We start from the raw sequence: 27643 nt of genomic DNA, 5'->3' as shown, positions 1-27643 counted from the left end.
GTTGTGTTTTTTAGGGAGTGACACAAAATTGTAATGCATTACTTTTAAAAGTAACTTTCCCCAACACATTTTTTATGGGTAATGCATTAATTAATAATGTATAGCAAAATAAGGTGCTGGAATGGGAGAGTGCATTATTAATACAACTCTTTTGTGTTCATATTTTATTTTTTGTGAATTGTTTGTAGCATTCAGTTTTTCAATGTTTACTTGTGTCTTTTAACATCTATTTATACATTTTCAGAACAATGTCAGCGGGAGATTGATGAAGTCCTTGGTGATCGTGAACATGTCACATTTGAGGACAGAAACGCCATGCCTTATGTTCAAGCAGTGATTCATGAGGGTCAGCGTGTTGGTGACATTGTTCCTCTTAGTATGTTTCACACCGCCACAACCAACACTCAGCTCCAGGGCTACAACATCCCAAAGGTGACCTTTACTGTAATTACAGTATGGCAACTGTGTCTTTACATCACAGTTGTAGGGTTACTATGTCTATGGCACATAAAAATTATATAAAGGAAAGAGCTAGTGATCTTGAACAAATTAGTTGACCTGTTTCGAGTCGTTCATTCATCTTATGGGGCTGTCACGTGATGAACGAACGACTCAAACCCGAAAACTTGTCAGATAAGAGGTGAGGTGAGCTAATCATAGACTAAAGACCCAGGTAAACAATGAATTAATCTTTTCTGTTTCTTATAGCACTATAGTTTTGTCTTGTTTGTAGTGTGATCAACGTTTGTGTAAGCAGTAGATGTGTTAGGGAAGTACCACGTAACATTTTAATTATATTTTGCTAAAATGAACAAAATGAATCGAAAAAAGATTCGTTCATTTTGCTGAACGAGACTCAAAGGTCCGAATCGGTAAAATGATTCGAACTTCCCATCACTAGAAAGAGCAAATAAGAACTTTGATTATTTGATCTCATCACAACAATCCAATTGCCTGTTACAAATTTACACTGTTACAAATTCCTAAACAATATCTTTACTTTAAAAGGGAGGATGGCTAATCTTGTTAAATATATTTGCTCTTACAGGGGACAATTATCATCCCCTATCTGTCATCTGCTCTCAGAGAGGAAAGTCAGTGGAAGTTTCCCCATGAATTCAACCCTCAAAACTTCTTGAATGATAAGGGTCAATTTGTGAAGCCTGATGCATTCATGCCTTTCTCTGTAGGTATGTTCTGCACATCTTTTATTACACAGCATAATGAGGCCTTTAAATGATTGTAGACAGTGGATATTTATCAATAGCACTCAATTAGCCTATACATCTTTAATACCATATGCAGTTCAGATGTGAATGTCTCTAAACGGTTTAATTTAACATATTACACGGCCAAAGTAAACAATACATGGATACAATCTGTAGAAAGCACATTTGTGTGGTTGAATATGAATGTAGTTTTTGTAATGTACATTTATGTTATCATTTTAGGACCTCGCATGTGTTTAGGAGAAAATCTAGCTCGCATGGAGCTCTTTCTCATCCTGGTCACGGTGCTGCGGCATTTCCGTCTGGTCTGGCCAGAGGACGCAGGAGAACCAGACTTTAAACTTACATTTGGTGGGACACAGTCAGTGAAACCTTATCGTCTGACTGTCCAACTGCGTACACCTGGGGAGACTTGTAAATCTGTTTACTGAATATATGTTGCCCTTCAGTGAAAACATGCCCCAATAGTTGGTTATGATGTCACACTATGTGTCACACAGGGTAAACTATGACAAAGGCATCTGCTATTAAACAGATACTGTTGTTAGCTTTTCAGCAAAAGTGAAACAAATATGACGCACAAAACATTAAATACACAAGTAAATCAAGTTGTATAAAATAACGAACATGTGAAAACTTGAAAAATACCTTTGTCCTCCTCTTATATTAAACTTAGTGTGCTTTTATCGTTTGCTTTTGTACTTAGAATCTACAGCAAAATAAATTGTAATTAAATGTGTTAATGGTGATCTCAACAATTAGAAGCTTTATTGCATTTACCTTTTAATAATTATTTACAACTGCTAAGCAGAACTTGTGCAATTATGAGACTTCCAGTGGTAGTGTTTTAATCATTTATTTTTTTGAAACCACTTAAATACAAATAAAATCTATACCACTTACAATATTGCAAGCTGCTAGAAAGCTCAGCATGCATAGGTAGTGTGCTATATAGTTTGGCTATAAAAGAACTAAGTGTATCGACTATGAATTAACGTTTAAAAATTAAATGAATGAAACAAAAATATTTCTAAAACATCCAAGGGTTCCTCTTCGACATTGACGTGTTCTTCCAGCTGCTGTTAAACAAAGAAACACAATATGAGTGAAAACTTTGAAACTGGAGCAACACTGAAGTACACAACTAAAGCTCATGTTAAGAACAGACGATATTTTGTTTCTCTTTTTACAGGGGCAGAACCAGCAGTAAGATAAAGCCCAAACGATAGAGAAAGAGAAATACTGTTGCACCGCAGCGTAGCTCTCAAGTCACACAGACACGGAAGCTTAAAACACGGTGCAGTTCAGTACAAGAACTGTATAAATAACAGTTTTTATACACTCTATACACTAGGCAAGGCAAGTTTATTTATATAGCACATTTCATACACAAAGGTAATTCAAAGTGCTTTACATAAAAGGAAGTAGAATAATCATAAAAACAATAATAAAAACAATAATCACAAAAAAGGAAGTGCAAAAGGAAAAGTAAAAACTGATTGATTTAATGATTTAAAAATGAATTAAAAATTGATATAAAATAAATTTAAGACAGTTAAAAATAGAAAAGGATTATACATAATGCAATCAGTTCGGACGTAGCACAGTGCTCATTCAGTAAATACACAGCTAAACAGATGAGTTTTGAGTCTGGATTTAAATGTAGCTAATGTTTTAGCACATTTGATCTCTTCTGGAAGCTGATTCCAACTGCGGGCAGCATAATGGCTTAAAGCGGATTCCCCTTGTTTTGTGTGAACCCTTGGTATTTCTAACTGACTCGATCCTAATGATCTGAGTAGTCTGTTAGGTTTATATTCAGTGAGCATATCTGCAATGTATTTAGGTCCTAGGCCATTGAGTGATATAGAAATGAGTAAAAGTACTTTAAAATCAATTCTAAATGTAACTGGAAGCCAGTGTAGGGACCTGAGGACTGGTGTGATATGCTCAGATTTTCTGGTTCTAGTCAGAATCCTGGCAGCAGCGTTCTGGACGAGCTGCAGCTGTCTAATGGTCTTCTTGGGAAGGCCAGTGAGGAGACGATTACAATAACCCACCCTGCTTGTGATAAAGGCATGAACAAGTTTTTCCAAGTCTTGACTGAAAACAAAACATCTAATTCTTGCAATGTTTTTGAGATGATAGTATGCTGATTTAGTTACTGCTTTGACATGACTACTGAAACTAAGGTCTGACTCCAGAATCACACCAAGATTCCTGACTTGGTTTTTAGTTGTTTGACCCCTAGAGTCAAGGTATGCATTCACCTTAAGAACTTCCTCTTTGCTTCCAAAAGCAATGACTTCAGTTTTCTCCTTGTTTAACTGAAGGAAGTTCTGGCACATCCAACTGTTAATTTCATCAATGCAGAGGGAGTCAATGGGGCTGTAGTCATTTGGCAATAAGTCTAGGTAAATCTGGGTATCATCAGCATAGCTGTGACAGGCAATTTGGTTCTTTCTCATTATTTGACTTAGTGGGAGCATATACAGACTAAACAAGAGTGGCGCAAGAATTGAGCCTTGAGGGACTCCGCATGTTTATGCTCTCCTATACTCAGATATATACCTCTCCCTTCTAAGTATGACCTGAACCAGTTTAGAGCCATCCCAGAAAGCCCAACCCAGTTTTCCAGTCTCTTTAGAAGAATGTTATGATCGACAGTGTCAAACGCAGCACTAAGATCTAGTAATACCAGCACTGATATTTTGCCAGAATCAGAATTTAGGCGAATATCATTTATTATCTTAACAAGCGCTGTCTCTGTACTGTGATGCGCTCGGAAACCAGATTGAAAATAACATAACACACTAACACACTAAAAACATCCACTGCAAAAGATACAATATGCCTAAACAAACAATAATTTTCTGTTACCTGGTAAGTGTCTTACTCTTGCTGTTTCACCACGTGTGTCAACCATGCTAGAATGACTGCTGACTTTATGTTTTTTCTTCTGCTGCTGCTTTGGTGAATACGACCAAGTGAAGGTGGCAAGTACCGCCATCTACTGTACATTTAAACTGGTAACATGTTTCTGCCGTTGAACTGTCCTCTGTTGGCTCCTCTATTACCAGCTCCATATGGATTCAGCACTATCTTTGATCATTTCTATTTCCTCTTTTTAAATATACTCTACCACACAGGTTTTAGGTTTTACACGCAACAGGAAAATGACAACAGTTCATTTTCATTTCTCATGTTAATACTTCTGGATGCTGCGGTTTAAACAGTTGCTATATTAGTCAAATCATAAGCTTAAAGGGGTCATCGGATGCCCATTTTCCACAAGTTGATATGATTCTTTAGGGTCTTAATGAAAAGTCTATAATATACATGGTTGTGTAAAACAACACCCTTTTTACCTTGCCAAAATCAGCTCTGCAAAATTCATCCTGTTCTGGTCGAGGCTGCTTAAAATGTTAATGAGCTCTGCTCGCCCCGCCCCTCTCTTCTCTCTGTGGAGAGACGAGCCTGTTTACTTTAGCGTGTTTGGCTGCTAAACTTGCTAACTAGCACATTATTAGGAAAGGTGATTGCAGAGATTCATAAAAAAAAACCTTATACTCACTTCTGCTGTAGCTCATGAATGATTTGCGCAAACATAGACGCATTTATGTAGATCAGGAGGCGCATTCCCTTCACAAACAAACTGCATCTTCAGCGGCTCAGATGTTGGGAGTAAATGACGACCACTATGTTCATTATTACATCCAGCAACACAACACCTCAATCGCTCAATCGGAGATATTCTTATCTAACTTACATCCAGGGGCGGATCTAGAAAATAATTTTTACGGTGGCATGGGGTCTATGAGGGGTGGCAACACCAAAGAAAGCCCCCATGCATAGTTTTTGGGGATTTATAGTCTGACATACACAGTTGTGTTCACAAATATTGCATTACCATTAAGTAATCATCTATACTGTTTAAAATGAAAAATAAATAACAACATTTCAATGTCCATCATGGCACCAAGTCAATAAACAATGTATAAAAACATAAACAGGTTATACAGTAAATGTTTCTGAGCTTGTATCACTAAAAAAGACATGCGATTCTATTAAATTACTACTTAGATGGTATAAATCACATTTTAGTGCAAATTTAAGTTGTTAATGTTGATGATTTAATGTTAATTTCCTAACATTAGAAAGAAATATTATAATATCAAAATATTATAATATCACCCAGAACACACTATCAACCATATAATTTAGCAACACCCCAGCAACTGCATAGCAAGAGCCTAGCAACCACCCAGAATATCCTAACAACTAACTAGCAACACTTCACAAAACATCTAGAACATCTAAATGACCAAACAATTTATGTTTTTAAACAAGTCTTAAGACAAGCCAGCATATATATGTCTTTCAAATGTTTCAATCTAGTGATTACAGGTATTTTTAAATCCTTACACACAATTCAAATACAACAATGACTCTCCTGCCCAGTGAACACTCGTGAGATCAATAACGCTAACAAAAAAGTCTTATTAGGAATTAATTTGCAAGTCAATGTCTGTTACAGTATACAAAATAAATTAAATTACAGATTGCTAATTCAGCAATTAACTTTTGGAAAAAAAATATTTTCATTTTACTACTGTAAAGTAATCTTGCAGCAGATGAAAAGCACTAGAAAAGTTCAAATAACAAAGAACTGTATATGAACTTGGTATGCACCACAATACAGTACAGTAAAAAATAAAATTAAAAATTAAATTCAGCATCCTTTGCACATTTGGCTAAATTTCATTAGAGCATACAGTACTATTTGGTCTCCTGACACAAGACTATATCTCTGGGTAGTCATTTCTCAGTTCTGCAAAAATTCAGTAGTCTACACAAAAAAATGTTTACAAATAAAATTTGACAGTCACACTTCAGTGTACAACATGTACTAGAGTTTACTGTACATATAGAATAGTGAAATCTAATGTACTAATGTAGATCTAATGTACTGGTACTGTACTATAATTACACTGTATGTGTAAGTATAATAAACATGTAAATGATTCGTTCATTTTTCTCCTCTCTCCATAGGTGCAGAGATTCTGATTGGTGTGTCATCAGTTTTGCTACTTATTGTTTAACTTATTGTTAAACTTTTTGAGAAATGTGTCTTTGTTTTTAGCACTGAATTAATGGTTTGGGAATATAAGCCAACTAACATCAGTTACATTGTTGACAATCGAGAAAACTGCAATACGACCAGATGCTTATCTAACTCTGCTATTAGTTAGACCATTATTCTGACGGTGAGACACCACACAGAGAGGTGTCTGAGAATGGCTTGATTTGAAAAAAGGGATATTATTTTTACAGATTAATTAAAAACCACTGGGTGGATTTTTTTTCATTATAGGGTAGATTTGTACATACACTGCCAACACACATTTATGTTCAAACAACATGTAAAAGTGAACTTTGCATGCAATGACCCCTTTAACACTAAAGACTTAATATGATATGATTAAATCAATAATTTTTCAAGTTACTGCCCAGTAAGTAAAAGGGTTTTTGAGGGTAGTACATGCTGAAGGACATAACATCCCCCCATAATAAGCCAAACACCAAGAGCAAAGTCTACAATTTTGTTGTGAACAATGTGCAAAGTAGGCCTACATTGACTGCACCAATCACAATTGAGTAATGTTTAGTTGCAGTGTTCATTTGTGAAATATATACTTTGAAAAATTTTGTCAGTTCATGTTATTTTCAGAATACCTGATGCTGAAGACTGAACATGGGCTTAATCCAAGCTTGATTGAGGGTTTATCCACCATCTGATAAGACGCTACAAGTAAAACATTTAGTGTAATATATCTTATAATATATATTATAAGAAACAACACTAGACTTGGTGTTGGTCACTAGAATATTTTGTCTAACAAAAACATAACAGAAAAGCTGGTAATGCTGCAAAACTTTGACAGTATTATTGTGCATGTTTACATAATGAACTTTCAGGAGCAACCTTATCAAGAGTACATGCTGACATTGATCTCTGGTGAATGTATCATTACTTTTCACCACATTTAGTTAATTATAGCTTACCTTTTCACCTATATAGTGTGTGTTTCCCAAATCCAGTTCAACAAAGTTTAAACAGTTCAGCAGAGTTTAAAGAAGGAGTTTTGTGCGCATGCGTATCAGTTCCCTGTCTTCATTAAATAGCAGGTTTCAGACAGGCCATCCAATAGATCAGTAACCATGTTGACCATACTTGTTCTGTTGTGTCTGGGAGCCTGTCTTCTGTATTTACAGCTCAGAATTCGCCGTCCCAAAAACTTCCCCCCTGGACCCACTCCTGTTCCATTTTTTGGAAATTTTCTTCAGCTGGACCGCACAAACCCATTAAAGGACTTCAACAAGGTATGGTAAGCACATCAGTCTCAAACACAACACTAAAATACATTATTATTGATGGTAAACTCACGGTGAAATAACTTAATGTTATTAAGTGACCAAAGAAAATCAGACTTTGTTTGATTACAGTATGACTTTTTTTGCAGTTTGCTCAGCGTTATGGATCAATCTATGGGCTGTTCATTGGTAGGCAGCCAGCAGTGGTGTTGACAGGTCAGAAAATCATCAGGGAGGCACTGATCACACGAGCGGTGGAGTTTGCTGGCAGATCAGACAACATGATGGTTAGTCATGTAACAAATAGCAAAGGTAATGCAGTATAAACAAAATAGCAGCCAGCATACTACTCATATAACACAGACAAATGCATTGCACTAGAAAATATGTTTAAAAATTGTGATCAAAACTCTCCCTGCTGGGCTTAAAGGAGAAGTCCATTTCCAAAACAAAGATTCACATATAATGTACCCCTTGTCATCCATGATGTTAATGTCTTTCTTTCTTCTGTCATAAAGAAGTTATGTTTTTTGAGGAAAACATTTCAGCATTTTTCTCCACTGATATGGTGCCCCAATTTTGAACTTCTAAAATGCAGTTTAAATGCGGCTTCAAACGATCCCAGATGTGGTTGTAAATGATCCCAGCAGAGAAAGAAGGGTCTTGTCTAGTGTAGCGATCGGTTATTTTCATAAAAATAATACAATTGATATACTTTCTAATGCCAAACGCTCATCTTGTCTTACTCTGCCTGGACTATTTTTGTTTTTGTTCGTGACAGTTAGGGTATGTCGAAAAACTCCCATCTCATGTTCTCCCTCAAAACTTCAAAATCGTCCTATATCGCTGTTTTACCTTTTTTTGTTAGGGGTGTTTGATCTTCTTTGCATGTTCACTTTGCAAAGACTGTATCAGTACTTCTGCAGCGATGTAGGATGATTTTATAATGATTTTTGAAGTTGAGGGAGAAAATACGGTCAGAGCTTTTCGACATACCCTAACTGTGTTGATCCAGAATACACAGAGTTCAAGCAGAGAAAGACAAGACGACCGTTTAAGAACAAAAAGTATTTAAATTATATTTTTTTTATTGTAAATAACCGATCGTTTCGCTAGATAAGACCCTTCTTCCTCTGCTGGGATGGTTTACATCCGCATTTGGGATCGTTTGAAGCCACACTGAAACTGCATTTTGGAAGTTCAAAATCGGGGCACCATATCAGTCCATTATATGGAGAAAAATGCTGAAATGTTTTCCTCAAAAAACATAATTTCTTTACGACTGAAGAAAGAAAGGCATGAACATCTTGGATGACAAGGGGGTGAGTAAATGATATGTGAATCTTTATTGTGGAAGTGGACTTCTCCTTTAAAGGCTTCCTGATTACTTTGTGTGTTTAGGGGTGATCATGGCAGATTATGGAGAAGGTTGGCGGGAAAATCTGCGCTTTGCTCTGACCACACTGAGGAACTTTGGCCTTGGAAAGAAGAGTATGGAGCAGAGGATTCTGGAGGAGGTCAAATATATATGCTCACATTTGGAGGAATCTGCTGGTATATACAATCTTCTCATCTGTGACACCTTCAATCTTTATATTAAAATAGCTCATTTATGCAACCACATGTTCAGTTTCTAATGTTTGTGTATAGGCATTTTTATGATGTTAAAATTGCCAGAAAATATTAAAGTTCAAGAATGAAAAACATCTCTTTTATCTCCACATCTCTTCCAGGAAAGTCAATTGATCCTCAACATCTGTACCACCAAGCTGCTTCAAACATCATTGCCTCAATCATTTTTGGGTCACGTTTCAATTATCAGGATGAATATTTCCAGACACTGATCACAAACATCGAAAAACTTACTAAGATTGCCATTGGGCCATGGGCAATGGTAAATACAATGAAAAGTAAAGGCACTGTATATTTACACTAAATGCAAATAGTCAGCCTTGTTGCAAAAGGCTATTTGCTATATGATGTTTTACACTTACAGTCTTGCTGGTTCCAAAAATAATAAATACAAAGTAGAGACTGTAGTTTGTAAACAAATGTATATAATGTTGACAGACAGGCATTTAAGTATCATATTTTGAATTGCAGCTCTACGAAATTGCCCCAGCGTTAAGGATTTTCCCACTGCCATTTTGCAAGGCTTTTCAGTATTTTGCGGGAATCAAAAATCACATTCTTAAAGTTGTGGATGAGCACAAGAAGTCACGTGTTACTGGGGAGCCCAGAGACCTGATTGACTGTTACCTGGAGGAGATGGAGAAAGTAAGATGTACTCAGAAGTGTTTGTGTGTTATGATTTTTTATTGTATTTATCAGCACAATATGAGTTTAATATTCTTTGATTTACAATGATTTGTTAGTGGATCTTTTTGTTTCCAGAGAGCAGATCAACGCACCACATTTGACGATTCACAGATGGTCACTTTACTGTTTGACCTGTTTTTGGCTGGAACTGAAACAACCTCTAACACGCTCCGCACTTTAACGCTTTATTTAATGACTCACACTCATATACAGGGTAAGATGTGTCAACCCCTTTTGTCTTCCTTCCTCTTACTGAGATTTGTATTTTACAAAATTATCTTAAAATACAGTATCCTAAAAACAGGACATTTCTTTCTTTCTTTCTTTCTTTCTTTCTTTCTTTCTTTCTTTCTTTCTTTCTTTCTTTCTTTATTTCATTCTTTCTTTCTTTCTTTCTTTTTTTCTTCATATCTTTCTTTTTTTTTGCTGAGTTTATATGATCAATGTTCATGAATCGCCATTTTTTGGCGAAAGATTAATTATGAATTATCTGAATATTTATTTTATTAATATTTTCCCAAAATTATATCTATGGAGTAATGCGTAAGTGTGTTTGTTTTTTAATATGAATTTTTCTAAAAATGAAAAAGCAGGGCTGGGTTATGGATTTATTCTTGGGTTATACATTAATGAATAATGTGCAGCAAAATAAGGTTCTGGAATGGGATAGTGCACTATTAATAAAATTATTTTCTGTTCCTATTTTTATTTTTGTAAATTGTTAATAGCATTCATAGTCTTTCAATGTTTACTCGTGTCTTTAAACATCTATGTATACATTTCAGAACAATGTCAGCGGGAGATTGATGAAGTTCTTGGTGATCGTGAACATGTCACATTTGAGGACAGAAACGCCATGCCTTATGTTCAAGCAGTGATTCATGAGGGTCAGCGTGTTGGTGACATTGCTCCTCTTAGTATGTTTCACACCGCCACAACCAACACTCAGCTCCGGGGCTACAACATCCCAAAGGTGACCTTTACTGTAATTACAGTATGACAACAGCAGTATTGTACAGTTACTATGGCACGTATAAAAATTAAATGACAATAAATGACAATGAAAAAAAGAGTAACTAAGAGCAACTATCCATTATTTAATCTTAACAAATCAATCCATTACCAAACTATTATTGTCAGTATCTTTACTGTAAAGGGACAGGGAGGATTGCTAATTTTACAAACATTTGCTCTTACAGGGGACAATTATCATCCCCTATCTGTCATCTGCTCTCAGAGAGGAAAGTCAGTGGAAGTTTCCCCATGAATTCAACCCTCAAAACTTCTTGAATGATAAGGGTGAATTTGTGAAGCCTGATGCATTCATGCCTTTCTCTGCAGGTATGTTCTGCACATCTTTTATTACACTGTGTAATGAGGCCTTTAAAAGATTAAACACAGTGGATAGTCATCAATAGCACTCATTTAGCCTACTAGTGCCAGTGGTGGAAGTCCCTGGGCTCTTTAATTTCACATATTACACAGACATTAGAATGACCATAACAATACTTGAATAAGCACATCCAAGTGGTAGAATGAAAACAAATGGTGTATTTGTATAATGTACATTTACTTTATTTTCTAGGATCTCGTTTGTGTTTAGGAGAAAATCTAGCTCGCATGGAGCTCTTTCTCATCCTGGTCACTGTGCTGCGGCGTTTCCGTCTGATCTGGCCGGAGGACGCAGGAGAACCAGACTTTAAACTTATATATGGTGGGACACAGTCAGTGAAACCTTATCGTCTGACTGTCCAACTGCGTACACCTGGGGAGACTTGCAAATCTGTTTACTGAACATAGGTTGCCCTTCAGTGACAACATGCCCCAATAGTGGGTTATGATGTCACACTATGTGTCAGTACTGCAAGCAGCTAGAAAGGTCAGCATTCATGGTATCTACACTCTTAAAAATAAAGGTGCTTCACAGCGATGCCATAGAAGAACCATTTTTGGTTCCACAAAGAACCATTCAGTCAAAGGTTCTTTAAAGAACCATCTCTTTCTTACCTATTTATAATCTGAAGAACCTTCTTTAACCACAAAGAACATTTTGTGAGACAGAAAGGTTCTTCATATGTTAAAGGTTCTTTATGGAACCATTTAGACAAAAAGGTTCTTCTATGGCATCATGAGCACCTTTATTTTTAAGAGTGTATTCAGCATGTAATCAAAAGTTTTGATGAAGTATGACACAGCCAATGAGGTTCTGTGCTAGAACAGATCTTGCTGCCAGTACAGTAAATATTTTGTCACCGTACCTTATGACAGTATCACATGGTATACTGTAATGTAAAATGCTGTATTCTTTGCCATCTGTCTCCCTTCTTCAGATTCATCTCTTATCCATCAGATGTTATACAGTCTGTAAATATTTCCTCTCTCTTGTACTCTACCCAGCTCTATGTTCACAAACTGTAAATCTCTCCTGTCTCCTGGTTATCATCTAAGAGAAATAATTAAAATGAAAAAGAATTCCTTACATTTGCTTATTTGTGTTATTTATTATTGGTTATTTTTAACTATATCTATAGAATTTATATTTATAGAAATGTACAGATTTACCAAATGATTCACTGATTAAGTATCAAGAACAATTTGATTTGATAGAGGGGATAGTTCACCCAAAAAGGAAAATTCTGTCATTAATTTCTCAATCTCACATCATTCCAAACTTGTAAAACTTTTGGAACACAAATTAAGATAATTTTGCTGAAATCCGAGAGCTTTCTGACCCTGCATAGACAGCAAAGTAATAACCATGTTCAGGGGCCAGAAATGCCAGTGGGCCAGTGAGGACATCGAAAAAATAGTCCATGTGACATCAGTGGTTTAACATAGAACCAGCATGCGCTGTGGCTTGTTTACAAGCAGAGGAATGCACACATATGCATCGTGGTACTCTCGTGTTGTGATACTAGTACTAAGATTTTTGAAAATGTAACATTTAGGCCCCTACTTGTGAAACCTTTGCCAAAGCAATTTTTAAAAAACAAAACAGGGCCAGAGAATTAAAGCAAAAATGATGAAAACGAGTAAGTAAATAAAGGCGGCACAAACAGAAGACTGTTCTGATGCTCCGCGATCTTACCCAAGCATTCCAATATGTGAATATTAATATAGCAACATAAGCCACTTAAAATGAAGACAGCTATCAACATAACTTATAATCAAAATGGTAAGCAAAAGCTGATTTGTTTACGTTTCATATATCTGCGTTTATCTCATATATCTTTGTTTCGGTTTCTCCTTTTGAATGACAAATATATACTGTTAAAAGCTAAAATAGACAGCTGAATCTTCTCACGCAGGCGCAGAATGCACATGTTAGTTTGCAAGCCGGCTGTAGTCTGTGAGGTGTGTTGAAGCACAGTTTTTTGTCCAGACGCTGTTGACACAAGGCGACAACACCATCGGCTTTTGTTGCTGCTAGTTCTTTAAAGTCCAGCCTTTAAACTTTCAGTCTGCATTTACATTGCACAATGCACATCTACTCTGACAAATTATATTTTTCTCCCGTTCTATTTTTATCAAGTCAATCACTGCAATTTCGAAAGTGAATCCTGCATTTAGATGAGGGATTTATATGTCACTCCTGAAACTTTGCTGCAGGTACAGGGTACACTGTAAAAAAATATTTGTTGAATCAACTTAAAATAATATGTAATCTGGCTGCCTTAAAATTTTAAGTTCAGTCAACTCAAAAAAGTTTATTCAACTTGAAATGTTAAATTATACTAAGTGACAACTTAGATATTTGAGTTGAATCAACTTAAAATTTTAAGGCGGCTGGGTTACTTACCCATCTGTTAAGTTTAGCAAACACAAATATCTAAGTTGTTACTTAGTACAACTTAACATTTCAAGTTGACTAAACTTATTTTATTGACTGAACTTAAAATTTTAAGGCAGCAGGGTAACAAATTATTTTAAGCTGACTCAACAAATTGTGTTTTTTATTTTTTACAGTGTATGTGGTTGTTGGTTCTCTTCGCAGCATTAATAACGGCTCATGTTACTCAACCTTGGTTCCCTAAAGGGAGGCAATGAGACATTGCGTAATTGCTAGGGAAAATCCCTTTCTCCAAACTTTCCTGAAGCCTCATTGAATTGTTGTTGCACTGCAATAGCCAAGGGTGTTTCAGCGCTTGCCTGGTTAGTGGGCTCGTCTGCTATAAAGGCAACGCCCGAAGCCATTTTACCTTAGAATCTTTTGACTGAGCAGGAGCTTCTCCTGAATGCCGACTGGGTTTTAACACGTCGACTTATGCAATGTTTTGTTACCTCCCGTCAGGGAACCATGGTTATATTAAGTATCCAGAGCCGTTCCCTTTCAGGTCAGTCTCTCGACGTTGTGTAATCGATAGGGGAACGTGTAAAATCCCTGCCATCTCTTAGCTCAGCCGAGTTAACATGGGAAACACCACATAAGCCGCTACAGGTGGACATGGCGAGGCATGTCCCTGCCCTCTCTAGGTCTGGCATCGGACCTAGTTGAAACACCCACCGTAGCACCTGGCAAGCTGCGAAGATGGTGCCAGCAGCTACACGCAGTTGAGTGGTGCTAAACTAAAAGGTATATGGGTGATAATAATGAAGCAGCAAGTAAATTGGTGCAAACAAAATTCAACCAGCTCACACGAGTGGGTTATACTGAAATTGTTAAATAGGACACTGCCATGAAATGGTATATGTAGCATTACCCTAGACCTCTAATGGGGTACACATATGACATATCCATGACACAACGTTGGAAAGTGGGAAACATATACTAGTCATTACAGCAGTCAGCTACATGAAGAACACGGAATGTAACTCGAAAACAGTAACTGTGCTATGAGTGCCTTAGCCATGCATACACAGTCACTTCTAGTGTAAGCAACAGTATGGCATACCAACCTAAATGACCTAGGTGTAAGATGCAACAGAGAGGGGCATTGCCACGTCAACTCAGTCATCCAATGGCTGTTTAGCCATTTACCCATGCACAGACAGAACATGTGGTGTGAAGGCAATCTCAAAGTTATAAAACCTGGCAAATGTGTTTTGTGAGGAACAGCCCACCATGAGGCAACTGTCCTGAATAGGTATACCTTTCGACCAGGCCTGTGACGATGCCAGACTCCTTGTGGAGTGGGCTCAGACACCTTCGAAGCAGTTGACCCCTCTGGAGGCATAGGAGAGATCAATAACTTCCATTATCCAGTGCGAAGCAGTCTCTGCTTTGAGACTGTGTGGGCACAAAAATGACTGGTTATGTCCACAATCCACAATGATCCTAAAGGCTGGCTCAGAAGAGCAGAAGAGGAACAGCTTGCAGCATCACCAGTTGGGATCAGAATGGCGTTGAGAGCATTTTAGGTGTATAACCATCTGGTTGACAACCTCACCATAAGTCTCCTGGCCCAAACTAAATGCAAGCACTATTAACAGACAGAGCTTCTAAACCCCCCCACACGCTTTTCCACACCTAGCGTCCCTCTAAGATGTAAAAAGCAGCAATAGCAGTCACACACACTTTCAGAGTAGAGGGTGAGCTGCCAGGCACGTCCTGATTTTGCTGAGTGAGATGTGTTCCTGGGTCAACATATTTTGTTGACCCTGGAACAACATTTTAATCCAAAAATTGAATCTTGACCATATCCCTACACCTAAACCTAACCTTACCCATGAGTAATCCCTAAAATCAGAGGAAATGATAGATGAATGACACTGATGTACAAGCACCAAACACTGATTGTAAGCCTAAACTTCACAAAAACTATACAGTGTTTTTTCAAATCTGATTGGTTAATCACAATGTTGTTCCAGGGTCAACAAAGATGTTGATCCAGGAACATGTCGTACTTGGTAAAATCAGGTTCTGCGTGGCATAAGAGCTTAAGAAAACAGTGTCAATTGTGTGAATTGAGGTAAGCTGATCTAATGCAGGGGTGCCCAGACTCGGTCCTGGAGGGCTGGTGTCCTGCAGAGTTTTGCTCCCACCCTAATTAAACACAGCTGAGCCAGCCAATCAAGCTCCTTCTAGGCATACTAGAAACACAAATTGTCTTACTATCCACAAGTTTCAGGGGGGGGCGCTACTGTAAAAAAGAACATGGGTACAACTTCCGGTGAGGCGGCGGACGTAGTATACCAGTGGTATTTTGTGTGCTAATTAGTGAAGGGGCTAAGTGTTTTTTTAGACCATTGTTTACTTTGTAAAGATGCACACCTTTGTGAGAGATGTCATTACGTTCTTATGGACAACATATGCTTTTCGAATTTGTGTTATTAGCAAGTTTGGATCGCTAAATCTTGAATGACTGTCAACTAGTGAAATGACATTTGAACCGAGACTTCAGAGCTTGTGTTAAAGGGCATGCCAGATGAAGCCTCGATTCGAGGCTTGTTAACGTAGAAATCACTTTCGTAGAAGCCTTTCTGTCCAGTCATGTGCGCGATTCACTTTGCGTGTACATTTTCGACCCCCAGATCTTACTTTGCGAGTACATTTTCATTGGGACCCATTTAATAATTACATTTTTTAATTACCCAGTCATACAAGTAATATGAAGAATACAAATTATTTCAGGAAAATTAAATATATGCCATTTGCAATTAATATATGTGTACACTATTCTTATATTACATCATATTGATATTCGTACTGATATTTAATGGCACTATTCAATAGGTAAATTAATTTATCATAGTCAGAAATTCAACAAACAAACACACACACGGTTAGGCTTTTATTTGTGCATATAACATGGACCGATCTATGGAAATTGTGGTGAATGTGTCTTTTGGCCCAAAACAGTCGGAGGAAAGTCTCGGTGCTTCACGAGGCTTTATTTGCCCATCACTCCTGTCAACTGTTGAATGAATGAGTGTCACGTCCCGCTTGTTTACGCTGAACCAGAAGACGCTCCCACTTTTGACGCCAGGCCTCATGGGGCGTAGGAAACTTGTTTTTTTCTTTTGTTGTTTTTTTAAGTTTTATTATTATTATTATTATTATTAATGTGTACAATTTACAATTCAAATACAAACTTTAGCGGCACATTTCAATAACTGAACACATATCGTTAGTGCTGATACAGCAAATTGAAAAAATACAAAAAGAACAGAAAAAATACAATAAAGCAAGAGAACAAAACAAAACAAAAAAGAAGAAGGGTGAGGGTCTTATTCTAACCACAAAAATGAGTTCAAATTATCTAAGAGTTTCTGGGCATTTTTGTCCATCATGTAATCAAGAGACTTCGCAATTATCTTCAGGTCATTCTTCCATCCGCTGAAGTGGGGTTTAACCTTTAAATACTTACATCGATGAATAAAGTGTTTGCACAAAATAATTAGGTTATTTATCTAAAAGTCTAGGTTCTTATCTTTCACCAATACTCCAACTTTAATTGAGACCACCGTCAAAGGGTATATTGGTATATGTTTGGAATGAAGCCACTTTTGAAATTCAAGCCAGAAATGATGCACAAGTTCACAATGGAAAAACAAATGTTCTACCGTTTCAATGTCTTTCTCACAAAACCCACATGAAATGTTCTCCCAATTAAATCTTTCATGCAAAAAGTTATTACAAGGATAAATGTCATTTAAAATTTTAAATGTCACTTCTTTGGCCTTAGGCATAATCGGATATACTAAATACCTCTTCCTTATTTTCTTTGCCTCTTCTTCACTAAATTCTTGAAGAACATATTTTCTTTTCAGCTGACTGGGGAAGTATTGTTTAATTAATAGCTTTCTGATAAACTTGTTTGTAAATAGTTTGCTCTTTATGCCTTCAATACAAAGTGATCTCATTTCTGGTATAGTATTAGAGTACAATACAAACTGTTGAATCATTGTTTGTAGGGATACTGGGATGGCCTTCATTACTTTGTTGTATTCTCTAATTGAGCAATGAAGATTAAATTTATCACACAAATCATTATAACATAAAAAATGACCATAATCATCCATCAAATGTGATATCGCCCATATTCCTTTTTCCATCCAATTCTCTTTAAACAAAGATTTTCGATTACTAAGAATACATCTATTGTTCCACAGGGGTGTATTATGTGGAGTAAAATTGTGTTTAAATATTCTGACATCTGACAATTTCACAGGCAGTTTTTGTAAATCATAATCACAACACAACAAAAAATCAATTCCACCCAGTTTTCCAAAAACTGCATTAGGTATGTTAAACCAGAAGGAGTCCTTATGACTAACGAAGGAATTCAACCACTTTTCATCACAGAAAAATCTATCACATTCATGCCACCTTCCACAATACTCTTAATCATGTCAGCTTTCCTAATGTAATGGCATTTTTCCTTCCAAATAAAATTGAAGTTCGTTTTAATAAATTAATCATATTATCTGAAATGCCTAATGAAAAAGCTGGGTATATAGCTCTGGATATACTCTCCATTTTGGTCAGCAAAACCCTACCAAATATAGTTATATCCCTTTGAAGCCACAAGTTCAGCATCTTTTTACATTTATCAATATTTTTAAGAATATTTTCTTTTTCTCTTATTTCTTTGTTTCGGGTGACTGTAATACCCAGATATTTAACTTCTGTTTTAACACTTATGTTACTGACTGAGCAAGCTGGTTGTTTATGCAAAGCAAGAATCTCACACTTATTAATATTTAACATAACACCTGATGCTTTAGAAAACTGATTAATTGAATCTAGAGCTATAATAATTTGGTTTTCATTTTTTAAGAAAAAGTTGTATCGTCTGCAAATTGTGTTATTATAATGTGTTTCCCCAATATATTAAAGCCTTCCGCTCCACTGTTCTTTATCATAATGGACAATAATTCAGCAACTATTATAAAAAGTAAAGGAGAGCTGTTACACCCTTGCCTAATGCCCCTCTTAACTAAAAATCTTGAGCAAGTGCCATGTTCTAAAGACACACAACTATTAATATCTCTATAAAGTATACTAATTAGATTTGTGAACTTTTGACCAAAACCGAAATGTTTCAAAGCTTCTAAAATAAACGGATGTTTTACTGAGTCAAAGGCTTTATAGAAATCTAGGAATACTATAAAGCCCTTCTCTACAAATAAATCATTGAACCAATCGTATGTTGTTATGAATGGATCTTCCACCCAGGAAGCCCGATTGAGTTTCGCTTATTATGTGAGATAGGCCTTTTTTCATTCTAGCTGCTATAATTCCTGATAATAATTTGTAGTCTGTGTTTAAAAGTGTAATGGGTCTTAAATTATCAAGTAATCTCTTATCTTTGCCCTGTTTAGGAATTAGTATTATTAAGCCTTGCTTCATACTTGTTAGTAATTCTTTCTTTTCTATGCATTCTTGTATCACTTTGAATAACATATATGTAATGTCTTTCCAGAAAAACCTATAAAATTCGGCCGTGAGCCCATCAGAGCCAGGAGATTTATTCAAAGACAGTTTCAAGCTCACCTCATCCAATTCTTCTATTCTTAAATCAGACTCACAAAATTCTTTGAATGCATCATCAATTTTGGGTATAAAGTCCTTGATTGTATTCAAAAAGTTGGAAGAGTCAGAGTGAGAATACATAGATGTGTATAAGTTTTTATAGAAAGCGAAAACCTCTTTTTCAATTATTTTAACATCCTTACACTCTACTCCTTTTATTAGTAAACTTGATACAGCCTTATTCTCCTGTCTTCTTTTCTCTAAACTACTGAAATACTAGGTATTCTTTTCCCCTTCCTCCATCCACTTTGCTCATGATCTTACAAAAGCACCTTGGGCTCTTTTACAATACATATTATCTAATTTATTTTGTAATGTCATTAATTTATTTTTTTCATCACTGTTTAATTCCACCTTTTTCACAGTATTTACTAATTTCCTGAAACAGTCTGCTTTCTTCTTTTCTTTTTATCTTGACTACCTCCTTACTGAACTTTATGGAACTTTCTCTAATTTTATATTTTAAAAATTCCCATTTCGTAGGAAACTTGTGGATAAGAGAAGTCACTGACTTTTTGCGACAGGTGGGATTCAGTTTACGGCACTTCTCATCTATTGCTATGGTATCCGTAATCGGCGATTGAAGCTGTGTTCGAAATCACTCACTCGTTCACTCATTCACTAATCCCTATAGAGTGACTGGCCGTTAAGCGGACTATATCAGAAGGAGTGAACAAAATTAAGTAAACGGATTCGGACGGTGACGTATACTCTTTGCAAAAAAACATCTTTGTCACATACACTACCGTTCAAAAGTTTGGGGTCAGTACATTTTTATTGTTTCTTTTTTTTTTTTTTTTTTTTTTTAAGAAATTAATACTTTTATTCACCAAGGATGTATTAAGTTAATAATTAAAAGTTTATTAAAAGTTAATAATAAATAATTTACATTGTTATAAAATATTTATATTTTGAATAAACACTGTACTTTTTAAACTTGTTATTCATGAAAGAATCCTGAAAAAAAAAATTACAGGTTCCAAAAAATATTTGGCAGCACAACTGTTGATATTATCCAACATTGATCATTCTAATAATAAATCCGCATATTAGAATGATTTCTGAAGGATCATGTGACACTTAAGACTGGAGTAACAGTTGATAAAAATTCAGCTTTTCATCACAGGAATAAATTCTATTTTAAAGTATGTTAAAACAAAAAACATTATTTTATATTGTAAAAACATTTTGCAATATTACTGTTTTTTCTATATTTTTAATCAAATAAATGCAGCCTTGATGAGCATAAGAGACTTCTTTAAAGACTATTACAAGTCTTACTGACCCCAAACTTTTGAACGGTAGTGTATGTACTTTTATATTACATGTACCTTATTTTAAAAAATAAAAATTAATAGCAATGACATTTTAAATTACTTTATATTGTAATAACACATACCTCCACGTCAGCTTTATGGTTTCATAAATGGTATTAATTTGTTTTGAAATGCTGTAATCTTTGTTTGTTATTATTGCAATAAAAAATGATCACCGCACAGAATAACGTACAATCACTGGACTAGTGATTTTCAAAAACAGACTTTGTCTTTCATTTATTCTTCACAAAATCTTTGCTCTCTAGAAACCAGTTTCGGTTGAAATTCCTATTTTAAGTGCAAGTATTAACATTATAAATGCTAAATTAATACCAACATATAAAATTACATCAGGACATGCATCAGAAATTTGGGAATGTTAGACAATAATGAAGAGTTCAGATGCAAAACCAGCTAAAAGCCATCTCGGTCAAAAATGAGATTATGATTGAATGCCCCTGACACATACGTCCATCAAATACTTTTACTTCAAACTCTCTAAATTCCAGCCTCAGCCCAATCAGAAATACCAGTACTTACATAGAAACCTATACAAAGTAGCCAGAAAGAAATGCTCATTTTAAACAAATACGTCAGATGGATTTAGAGGCTTTTACATTTGAATTCTTCAAATATAAAAGCTTCACATGGATTGGATTCCACAACTGATGCATAAAACAAATCTAATAATACAATACAACATTTACTGTAGTAGTCATAAAATTTACTGATTTGAGAAATTTATTGCATTTCTGATTTGGCTGTGAGATTCGCCAATTAAGTGCGTAAGATGTGATGGATTCTTAAGGTAAAAAAAAAAATAAATGAAATTTATTTTTTTAAGGTTTTTTAAGGTAAAAAAAAAAATAAATAAAAAAATAATTTTTAAGGTAAAAAAATAAATAAATAAAAAAATAATGAGGTTTTTTAAGGTAAAAAAAAATAAATAAATAAAAAAATAATAAAAGTCACCATCCTGAAGGACAAGAGCAAAGTCTAAAAATTTGTTGTGAACAACTTGACTGAGTTTGTGCATCACTGGAGTAGGTACAGGTCGATAATGCTGCACAAACTTAAATAATGTAATAGTGCATGTTTACATAATGGACCTTTAGGAACAACCTTATCAAAAGTACATGCTGACATTGATCTCTGGTGGTTGCATCATGACATCTTTGCCCCTATTGTTAATTATAGCTTACATTTTCATGCAGTGTGTGTTCCCGAATCCAGTTCAACAAAGTTTAAACAGTTCAGCAGAGTTTAAAGAAGGAGTTTTGTGCGCATGCGTATCAGTTCTCTGTCTTCATTAAATAGCAGGTTTTAAACGGGCCATCCAGCAGATCAGTAACCATGTTGACCATACTTGTTCTGTTGTGTCTCGGAGCCTGTCTTCTGTACTTGCAGCTCAGAATTCGCCGATACAAAAACTTCCCCCCTGGACCCACTCCTGTTCCGTTTTTTGGAAATTTGCTTCAACTGGACCGCACAAACCCATTAAAGGACTTTGACAAGGTGAGCACATCAGTCTACATACATTATAACAGCAAAAACATGCTGCTGTGGGTCTTCAACATAAATGTTTTTGTACAGTTTGCTCAGCGCTATGGATCAGTCTATGGGATGTTCATTGGTAGGCAGCCAGCAGTGGTTTTGACAGGTCAGAAAATCATCAGGGAGGCACTCATAACACAGGCGGTAGAGTTTGCCGGCAGATCAGACAACATGATGGTCAGTCATATGTCAAAGAACAAAGGTAACGCAGCATACACAAAATACTTAAGCAGCACTCATGGAGCAAACATACTACACAAATAAACACAGACAAATGCATTGCACTGAGTGGAGAATAAGATAAAAAATTTAGATCAAAACTTTCCCTGCTGCTTCTTAGCTGATTTCTTTAGGGATTTTCTGTTTAGGGGTGGTTTTGGCAAATTATGGAGAAAGTTGGCGGGAACATCGACGCTTTGCTCTGACCACACTGAGGAACTTTGGCCTTGGAAAGAAGAGTATGGAGCAGAGGATTCTGGAGGAGGTCAAATATATATGCTCACATTTGGAGGAATCTGCTGGTATATACAATCTTCTCATCTGTGACATCTTTAATTCATTTATGCAATCACATGGTTGAATACTGACATTTTTAATTATCTTAAAATTGCTAGAGAGTATTAAAGTTCAAGAAAACATCTCTACATCTCTTCCAGGAAAGTCAATTGACCCTCAACATCTGTACCACCAAGCTGCTTCAAACATCATTGCCTCAATCATTTTTGGCTCACGTTTCAATTATCAGGATGAATATTTCCAGACATTAATCACAACCATAGAAACACTTAGTAAGATTTTCATTGGGCCATGGGCAATGGTAAATACATTGAAAAGTGAAGGCACTGTATATTTACACTGAATGCAAATATCCAGCGTTGTTGAAAAAGGTTATTTACACAAACTCTGCTCACTATTGGCCAGATATTTTATCTCGGATCAGCATGTTACTTCTATTTACATTTATGCTTTTTATATTCTACTACTATTTATACTCTTTTTGTTTACATTTAGTGTTGCTGCTGCCAAAAAATAAATACATAGTAAAGATTGTAGTTTGTACTCAAATGGATAGAATGTTCACACATACACATTTAACTTAACATAAAAAAGAAAAAAAAGAAACAGGAAGCAAATGTATTTTATTTTTAATTGCAGCTCTACGAAATTGCCCCAGTGTTAAGGATTTTCCCACTGCCATTTCGCAAGGCTTTTCAGTATTTTGGGGTAATCAATAATCACATTCTTAAAGTTGTGGATGAGCACAAGAAGTCACGTGTTACTGGGGAGCCCAGAGACCTGATTGACTGTTACCTGGAGGAGATGGAGAAAGTAAGATATACTCAGAAGTGTTTGTGTGTCATGTATTTTTATTGAATTTATCAGCACATTATGAGATTTATTTTTCTTTGATATGTTAGTGGATCGTTTTAATTTTTTAGAGAGCAGATCAACGCACCACATTTGACGATTCACAGATGGCGATTTTACTGTTTGACCTGTTTGCGGCTGGAACTGAAACAACCTCTAGTACACTACGAACTATAACGTTCTATTTGATGACTCACACTCATATACAGGGTAAGGAATGTGGGTAAGATGTGTCGACCACCTTTAACTTCCTACTTCTAAGTTTTTCAACTAAAATGTTTTTGCTGTCAAAGTAACATGGGAAAACTTTATGCAGGTCAAAGACAAAACTATTAATAATAAATAAATAATAAATCCTGCTTTTGTTTCCAGCAAATTTCTAAACCTTTAAATATTTGTATATTCAACAACTGAAACATAAACTGAACAAGTTTCACAGGCATTTGATGAACAGAAATGGAAGAATGAGTCAAAATGATTCGATTTCTGAAACAAAGACGGGGACAGTATGAAAAGTAGCAGTCAGAATCCTGTGTGGCCACCAGCTGCTTTAAGCACTGCTTTACTGGCCTACGTTATTATAACTCTTTTTCAGCAGGGCAATAAACTATTGAATATTCATTTTATTAATATTTTTCCAAAATTATAGCTGTGGGGTAATATGTGTGTGCGTTTGTTTATTTTATTTGTGAACTTCTGATTCTAAAAATAAAATATAGCACTCAAACTGATGTCAAAAACTTGACATGACGTTGATCTGATGTAAATTTAACGCCAAACATATTGGCCTACATATTCATTAAACCACTGATTTTCAAGGTACACAGAGGAACCGCTTAATTAAATATAAATTAATGTTAAAACACTTTTAAAAAGTTTGCAGGTGCTTCTGAGTAGCCGTAGCATACTTTGAAACTGCTGCTGACATCGACTGTTAGTTACAGTAGCTGCTACAGGCTGTGGAAGTCAAGAGGTGGAGGTGGCTAAATAAAAAGCTCAGTGAAACGAATATTATGATAGTCCGGCAATTCCATCTGGTAAAGACATAAATACTTGGAGACAAGCAGTATTAACTTCTCCATTGTTGTTCAGTCGTAGTACAAGCCCCATCCGCCCCTCCTCTGCTGTGATTGGTTAGCTGACTCAAAAGTGACAGTAATGAGTGCTGCATTTTACCAAATACTTTCTGTGTGCAAAGAAAACAAAAATAACGAATTCATTCAACAATTTTATTCTAATTTATTATTTCAATTGTATTCTGTAGTCTTTGGTTTTTTCAGTTGAACTGTCTGCACTGAAAAAATGCATTAAAAAAATGCGACACTCCCTTTAAATCCAGTTTAAAAAAATTGCCAGCCTTGGGAGAATACCATTCAGTGGACACGTGGCCTTCAGTACGTTTTTATGTAAAAGTTAAATGAAAGTTGTACTGTACTTAAATGTTACATACCCATACATTTTCATTTAATCTTTAAGTACAGTTTTCATTTAACTTTTAGGTACAATACATTTTAATGTAATTATTTAAGTTTTTTATTTACCTATATGTAAGCACCGTGTAGTGTTAATGTTCAAACTGTGTATTTACAATGTTTAAAGTGGATGACGTAATAAATATTGTGTGTGTGTGTGCACCTGAGTAGTGGGGGAGATTTAGGAAGAAAATTAGTAAAAAATACCATAGGGATCTGGTACCTTTGGTGCTTGGACCCCTAAAAAGCAAACTGTTTCCTGGCTAGGTTATGGATTTATGTATAGATAATGCATTAATTAATAATGTGCAGCAAAATAAGGTTCTGGGATGGGAGAGTGCGTTATTAATACAACTCTTTCATGTTCATGTTTTATTTTTGTGAATTCTTCATAGCATTCATAGTCTTTCAATGTCTACTGGTGTCTTTTAACATCTATTTGTACATTTTCAGAACAATGTCAGCGGGAGATTGATGAAGTCCTTGGTGATCGTGAACATGTCACATTTGAGGACAGAAACGCCATGCCTTATGTTCAAGCAGTGATTCATGAGGGTCAGCGTTTTGGTGACGTTGTTCCGCTTGGTTTGTTTCATACCGCAACAACTGACACTCAGCTCCGGGGCTACAACATCCCAAAGGTGACCTTTACTGTAATTACAGTATGACAACAACTGTTTATTTACATCGCAGTTGTAGAGTTACTATGGCACATAAAAATAATATAAAGGAAAGCAGAAGTAAAAACTTTGATTATTTGATCTCATCACAACAATCCAATTGCCTGTTACAAATTCCCAAACAATATCTTTACTTTATAAGGGAGGATGGCTAATCTTGTTAAATATATTTGCTCTTACAGGGGACAATTATCATCCCCTATCTGTCATCTGCTCTCAGAGAGGAAAGTCAGTGGAAGTTTCCCCATGAATTCAACCCTCAAAACTTCTTGAATGATAAGGGTGAATTTGTGAAGCCTGATGCATTCATGCCTTTCTCTGTAGGTATGTTCTGCACATCTTTTTACACAGCATAATGAGGCCTTTAAATGATTGTAGACAGTGGATATTTATCAATAGCACTCAATTAGCCTATTCATCTTTAATACCATATGCAGTTCAGAGATGAATGTCTCCAAGCGGTTTAATTTAACATATTACACAGCCAGAGTAAACAATACCTGGATAAAATCTGTAGAAAGTACATTTGTGTGGTTGAATGTGAATGTAGTTTTTGTAATGTACATTTATGTTATCATCTTCTAGGACCTCGTATGTGTTTAGGAGAAAATCTAGCTCGCATGGAGCTCTTTCTCATCCTGGTCACGGTGCTGCGGCGTTTCCGTCTGGTCTGGCCAGAGGACGCAGGAGAACCAGACTTTAAACTTACATTTGGTGGGACACAGTCAGTGAAACCTTATCGTCTGACTGTCCAACTGCGTACACCTGGGGAGACTTGTAAATCTGTTTACTGAATATATGTTGCCCTTCAGTGAAAACATGCCCCAATAGTGGGTTATGATGTCACACTATGTGTCACACAGGGTAAACTATGACAAAAAACTATGATGCACAAGACATTAAATACACAAGTAAATCAAGTTGTATAAAATGACAACCTATAACACATATGTGAAAACTTGCACCGACAATAACGAAAAATAACTTTCTCCTCCTCTTATGTTAAACTTAGTGTGCGTTTATCGTTTGCTTTTTTACTCAAAATCTACAGAAAAATAAATTGTAATTAAACAATTAGAAGCTTTATTGCATTTACCTTTTAATAGTTATTTACAACTGTTAAGCAGAACTATTGTGCAATTATGAGACTTCCAGTGGTAGTGTTTTAATCATTTATTTTTTTGAAACCACTTAAATACAAATAAAATCTATACCACTTACAATATTGCAAGCTGCTAGAAAGCTCAGCATGCATAGGTAGTGTGCTATATAGTTTGGCTATAAAAGAACCAAGTGTATCGACTATGAATTAACGTGAATTACATTGTAAAAATTAAATGAATGAAACAAAAATATTTCTAAAACATCCAAGGGTTCCTCTTCGACATTGACGTGTTCTTCCAGCTGCTGTTAAACAAAGAAACACAATATGAGTGAAAACTTTGAAACTGGAGCAACACTGAAGTACACAACTAAAGCTCATGTTAAGAACAGACGATATTTTGTTTCTCTTTTTACAGGGGCAGAACCAGCAGTAAGATAAAGCCCAAACGATAGAGAAAGAGAAATACTGTTGCACCGCAGCGTAGCTCCCAAGTCACACAGACACGGAAGCTTAAAACACGGTGCAGTTCAGTACAAGAACTGTATAAATAACAGTTTTTATACACTCTATACACTAAAAACATCCACTGCAAAAGTTACAATATGCCTAAACAAACAATACATTTTCTGTTACCTGGTAAGTGTCCTACTCTTGCTCTTTCACCACGTGTGTCAACCATGCTAGAATGACTGCTGACTTTATGTTTTTTCTTCTTCTGCTGCTTTGGTGAATACGACCAAGAGAAGGTGG

The 27643-nt window shown here is 35.8% G+C and overlaps 3 protein-coding genes and 1 long non-coding RNA gene across 5 annotated transcripts in view; 3 read left to right on the top strand and 1 right to left on the bottom strand.

Annotated features, from left to right (window-relative positions):
- LOC127167872 (cytochrome P450 2F2-like) overlaps window positions 1–1915 on the top strand; it is a 6841-nt gene extending 4926 nt beyond the window's left edge. For both annotated transcript variants that reach the window (XM_051114223.1, XM_051114222.1), the window contains exons 7-9: window positions 245–432; window positions 1049–1190; window positions 1452–1915. In XM_051114223.1, coding sequence (XP_050970180.1) covers window positions 245–432; window positions 1049–1190; window positions 1452–1660 — 539 coding nt within the window. In that variant the 3' untranslated portion in view covers window positions 1661–1915. The remainder of the gene's footprint in view (window positions 1–244; window positions 433–1048; window positions 1191–1451) is intronic.
- Window positions 1878–27643, bottom strand: LOC127167874 (uncharacterized). The gene is made up of 3 exons (XR_007828039.1): window positions 27527–27643; window positions 26885–27195; window positions 1878–2009 (listed from the first exon to the last, which is right to left on the bottom strand). It is a non-coding gene; the product is annotated as an uncharacterized LOC127167874 (long non-coding RNA).
- Window positions 7435–12402, top strand: LOC127167870 (cytochrome P450 2F2-like). The gene is made up of 9 exons (XM_051114220.1): window positions 7435–7613; window positions 7754–7916; window positions 9006–9158; window positions 9338–9498; window positions 9708–9881; window positions 9999–10137; window positions 10709–10896; window positions 11123–11264; window positions 11509–12402. Exons 1-9 carry the CDS (start codon window positions 7452–7454, stop codon window positions 11715–11717), a joined length of 1491 nt encoding a protein of 496 aa, XP_050970177.1. The 5' UTR covers window positions 7435–7451; the 3' UTR covers window positions 11718–12402.
- Window positions 22041–26862, top strand: LOC127167869 (cytochrome P450 2F2). The gene is made up of 9 exons (XM_051114219.1): window positions 22041–22229; window positions 22308–22470; window positions 22637–22789; window positions 22925–23085; window positions 23424–23597; window positions 23708–23846; window positions 25562–25749; window positions 25971–26112; window positions 26374–26862. Exons 1-9 carry the CDS (start codon window positions 22068–22070, stop codon window positions 26580–26582), a joined length of 1491 nt encoding a protein of 496 aa, XP_050970176.1. The 5' UTR covers window positions 22041–22067; the 3' UTR covers window positions 26583–26862.

Source organism: Labeo rohita, chromosome 7 (genome assembly GCF_022985175.1).
Source record: "Labeo rohita strain BAU-BD-2019 chromosome 7, IGBB_LRoh.1.0, whole genome shotgun sequence".
NCBI lineage: Eukaryota > Metazoa > Chordata > Actinopteri > Cypriniformes > Cyprinidae > Labeo > Labeo rohita.
Note: the sequence above shows the minus strand (reverse complement) of the source record. Positions and strands in the feature narration are given on the sequence as shown.

Excerpts from the sequence above, each read along its gene's own strand:
- LOC127167870 (XM_051114220.1), top strand. The coding sequence starts at position 7,452 with ATGTTGACCATACTTGTTCTGTTGTGTCTGGGAGCCTGTCTTCTGTAT. Across the intron at positions 7,917-9,005 it reads TCATGTAACAAATAGCAAAG|GGGTGATCATGGCAGATTAT; the intron begins GTAATGCAGTAT and ends TTGTGTGTTTAG. Across the intron at positions 9,159-9,337 it reads ACATTTGGAGGAATCTGCTG|GAAAGTCAATTGATCCTCAA; the intron begins GTATATACAATC and ends CATCTCTTCCAG.
- LOC127167869 (XM_051114219.1), top strand. The coding sequence starts at position 22,068 with ATGTTGACCATACTTGTTCTGTTGTGTCTCGGAGCCTGTCTTCTGTAC. Across the intron at positions 22,471-22,636 it reads TCATATGTCAAAGAACAAAG|GGGTGGTTTTGGCAAATTAT; the intron begins GTAACGCAGCAT and ends TTTTCTGTTTAG. Across the intron at positions 26,113-26,373 it reads ATTCATGCCTTTCTCTGTAG|GACCTCGTATGTGTTTAGGA; the intron begins GTATGTTCTGCA and ends ATCATCTTCTAG.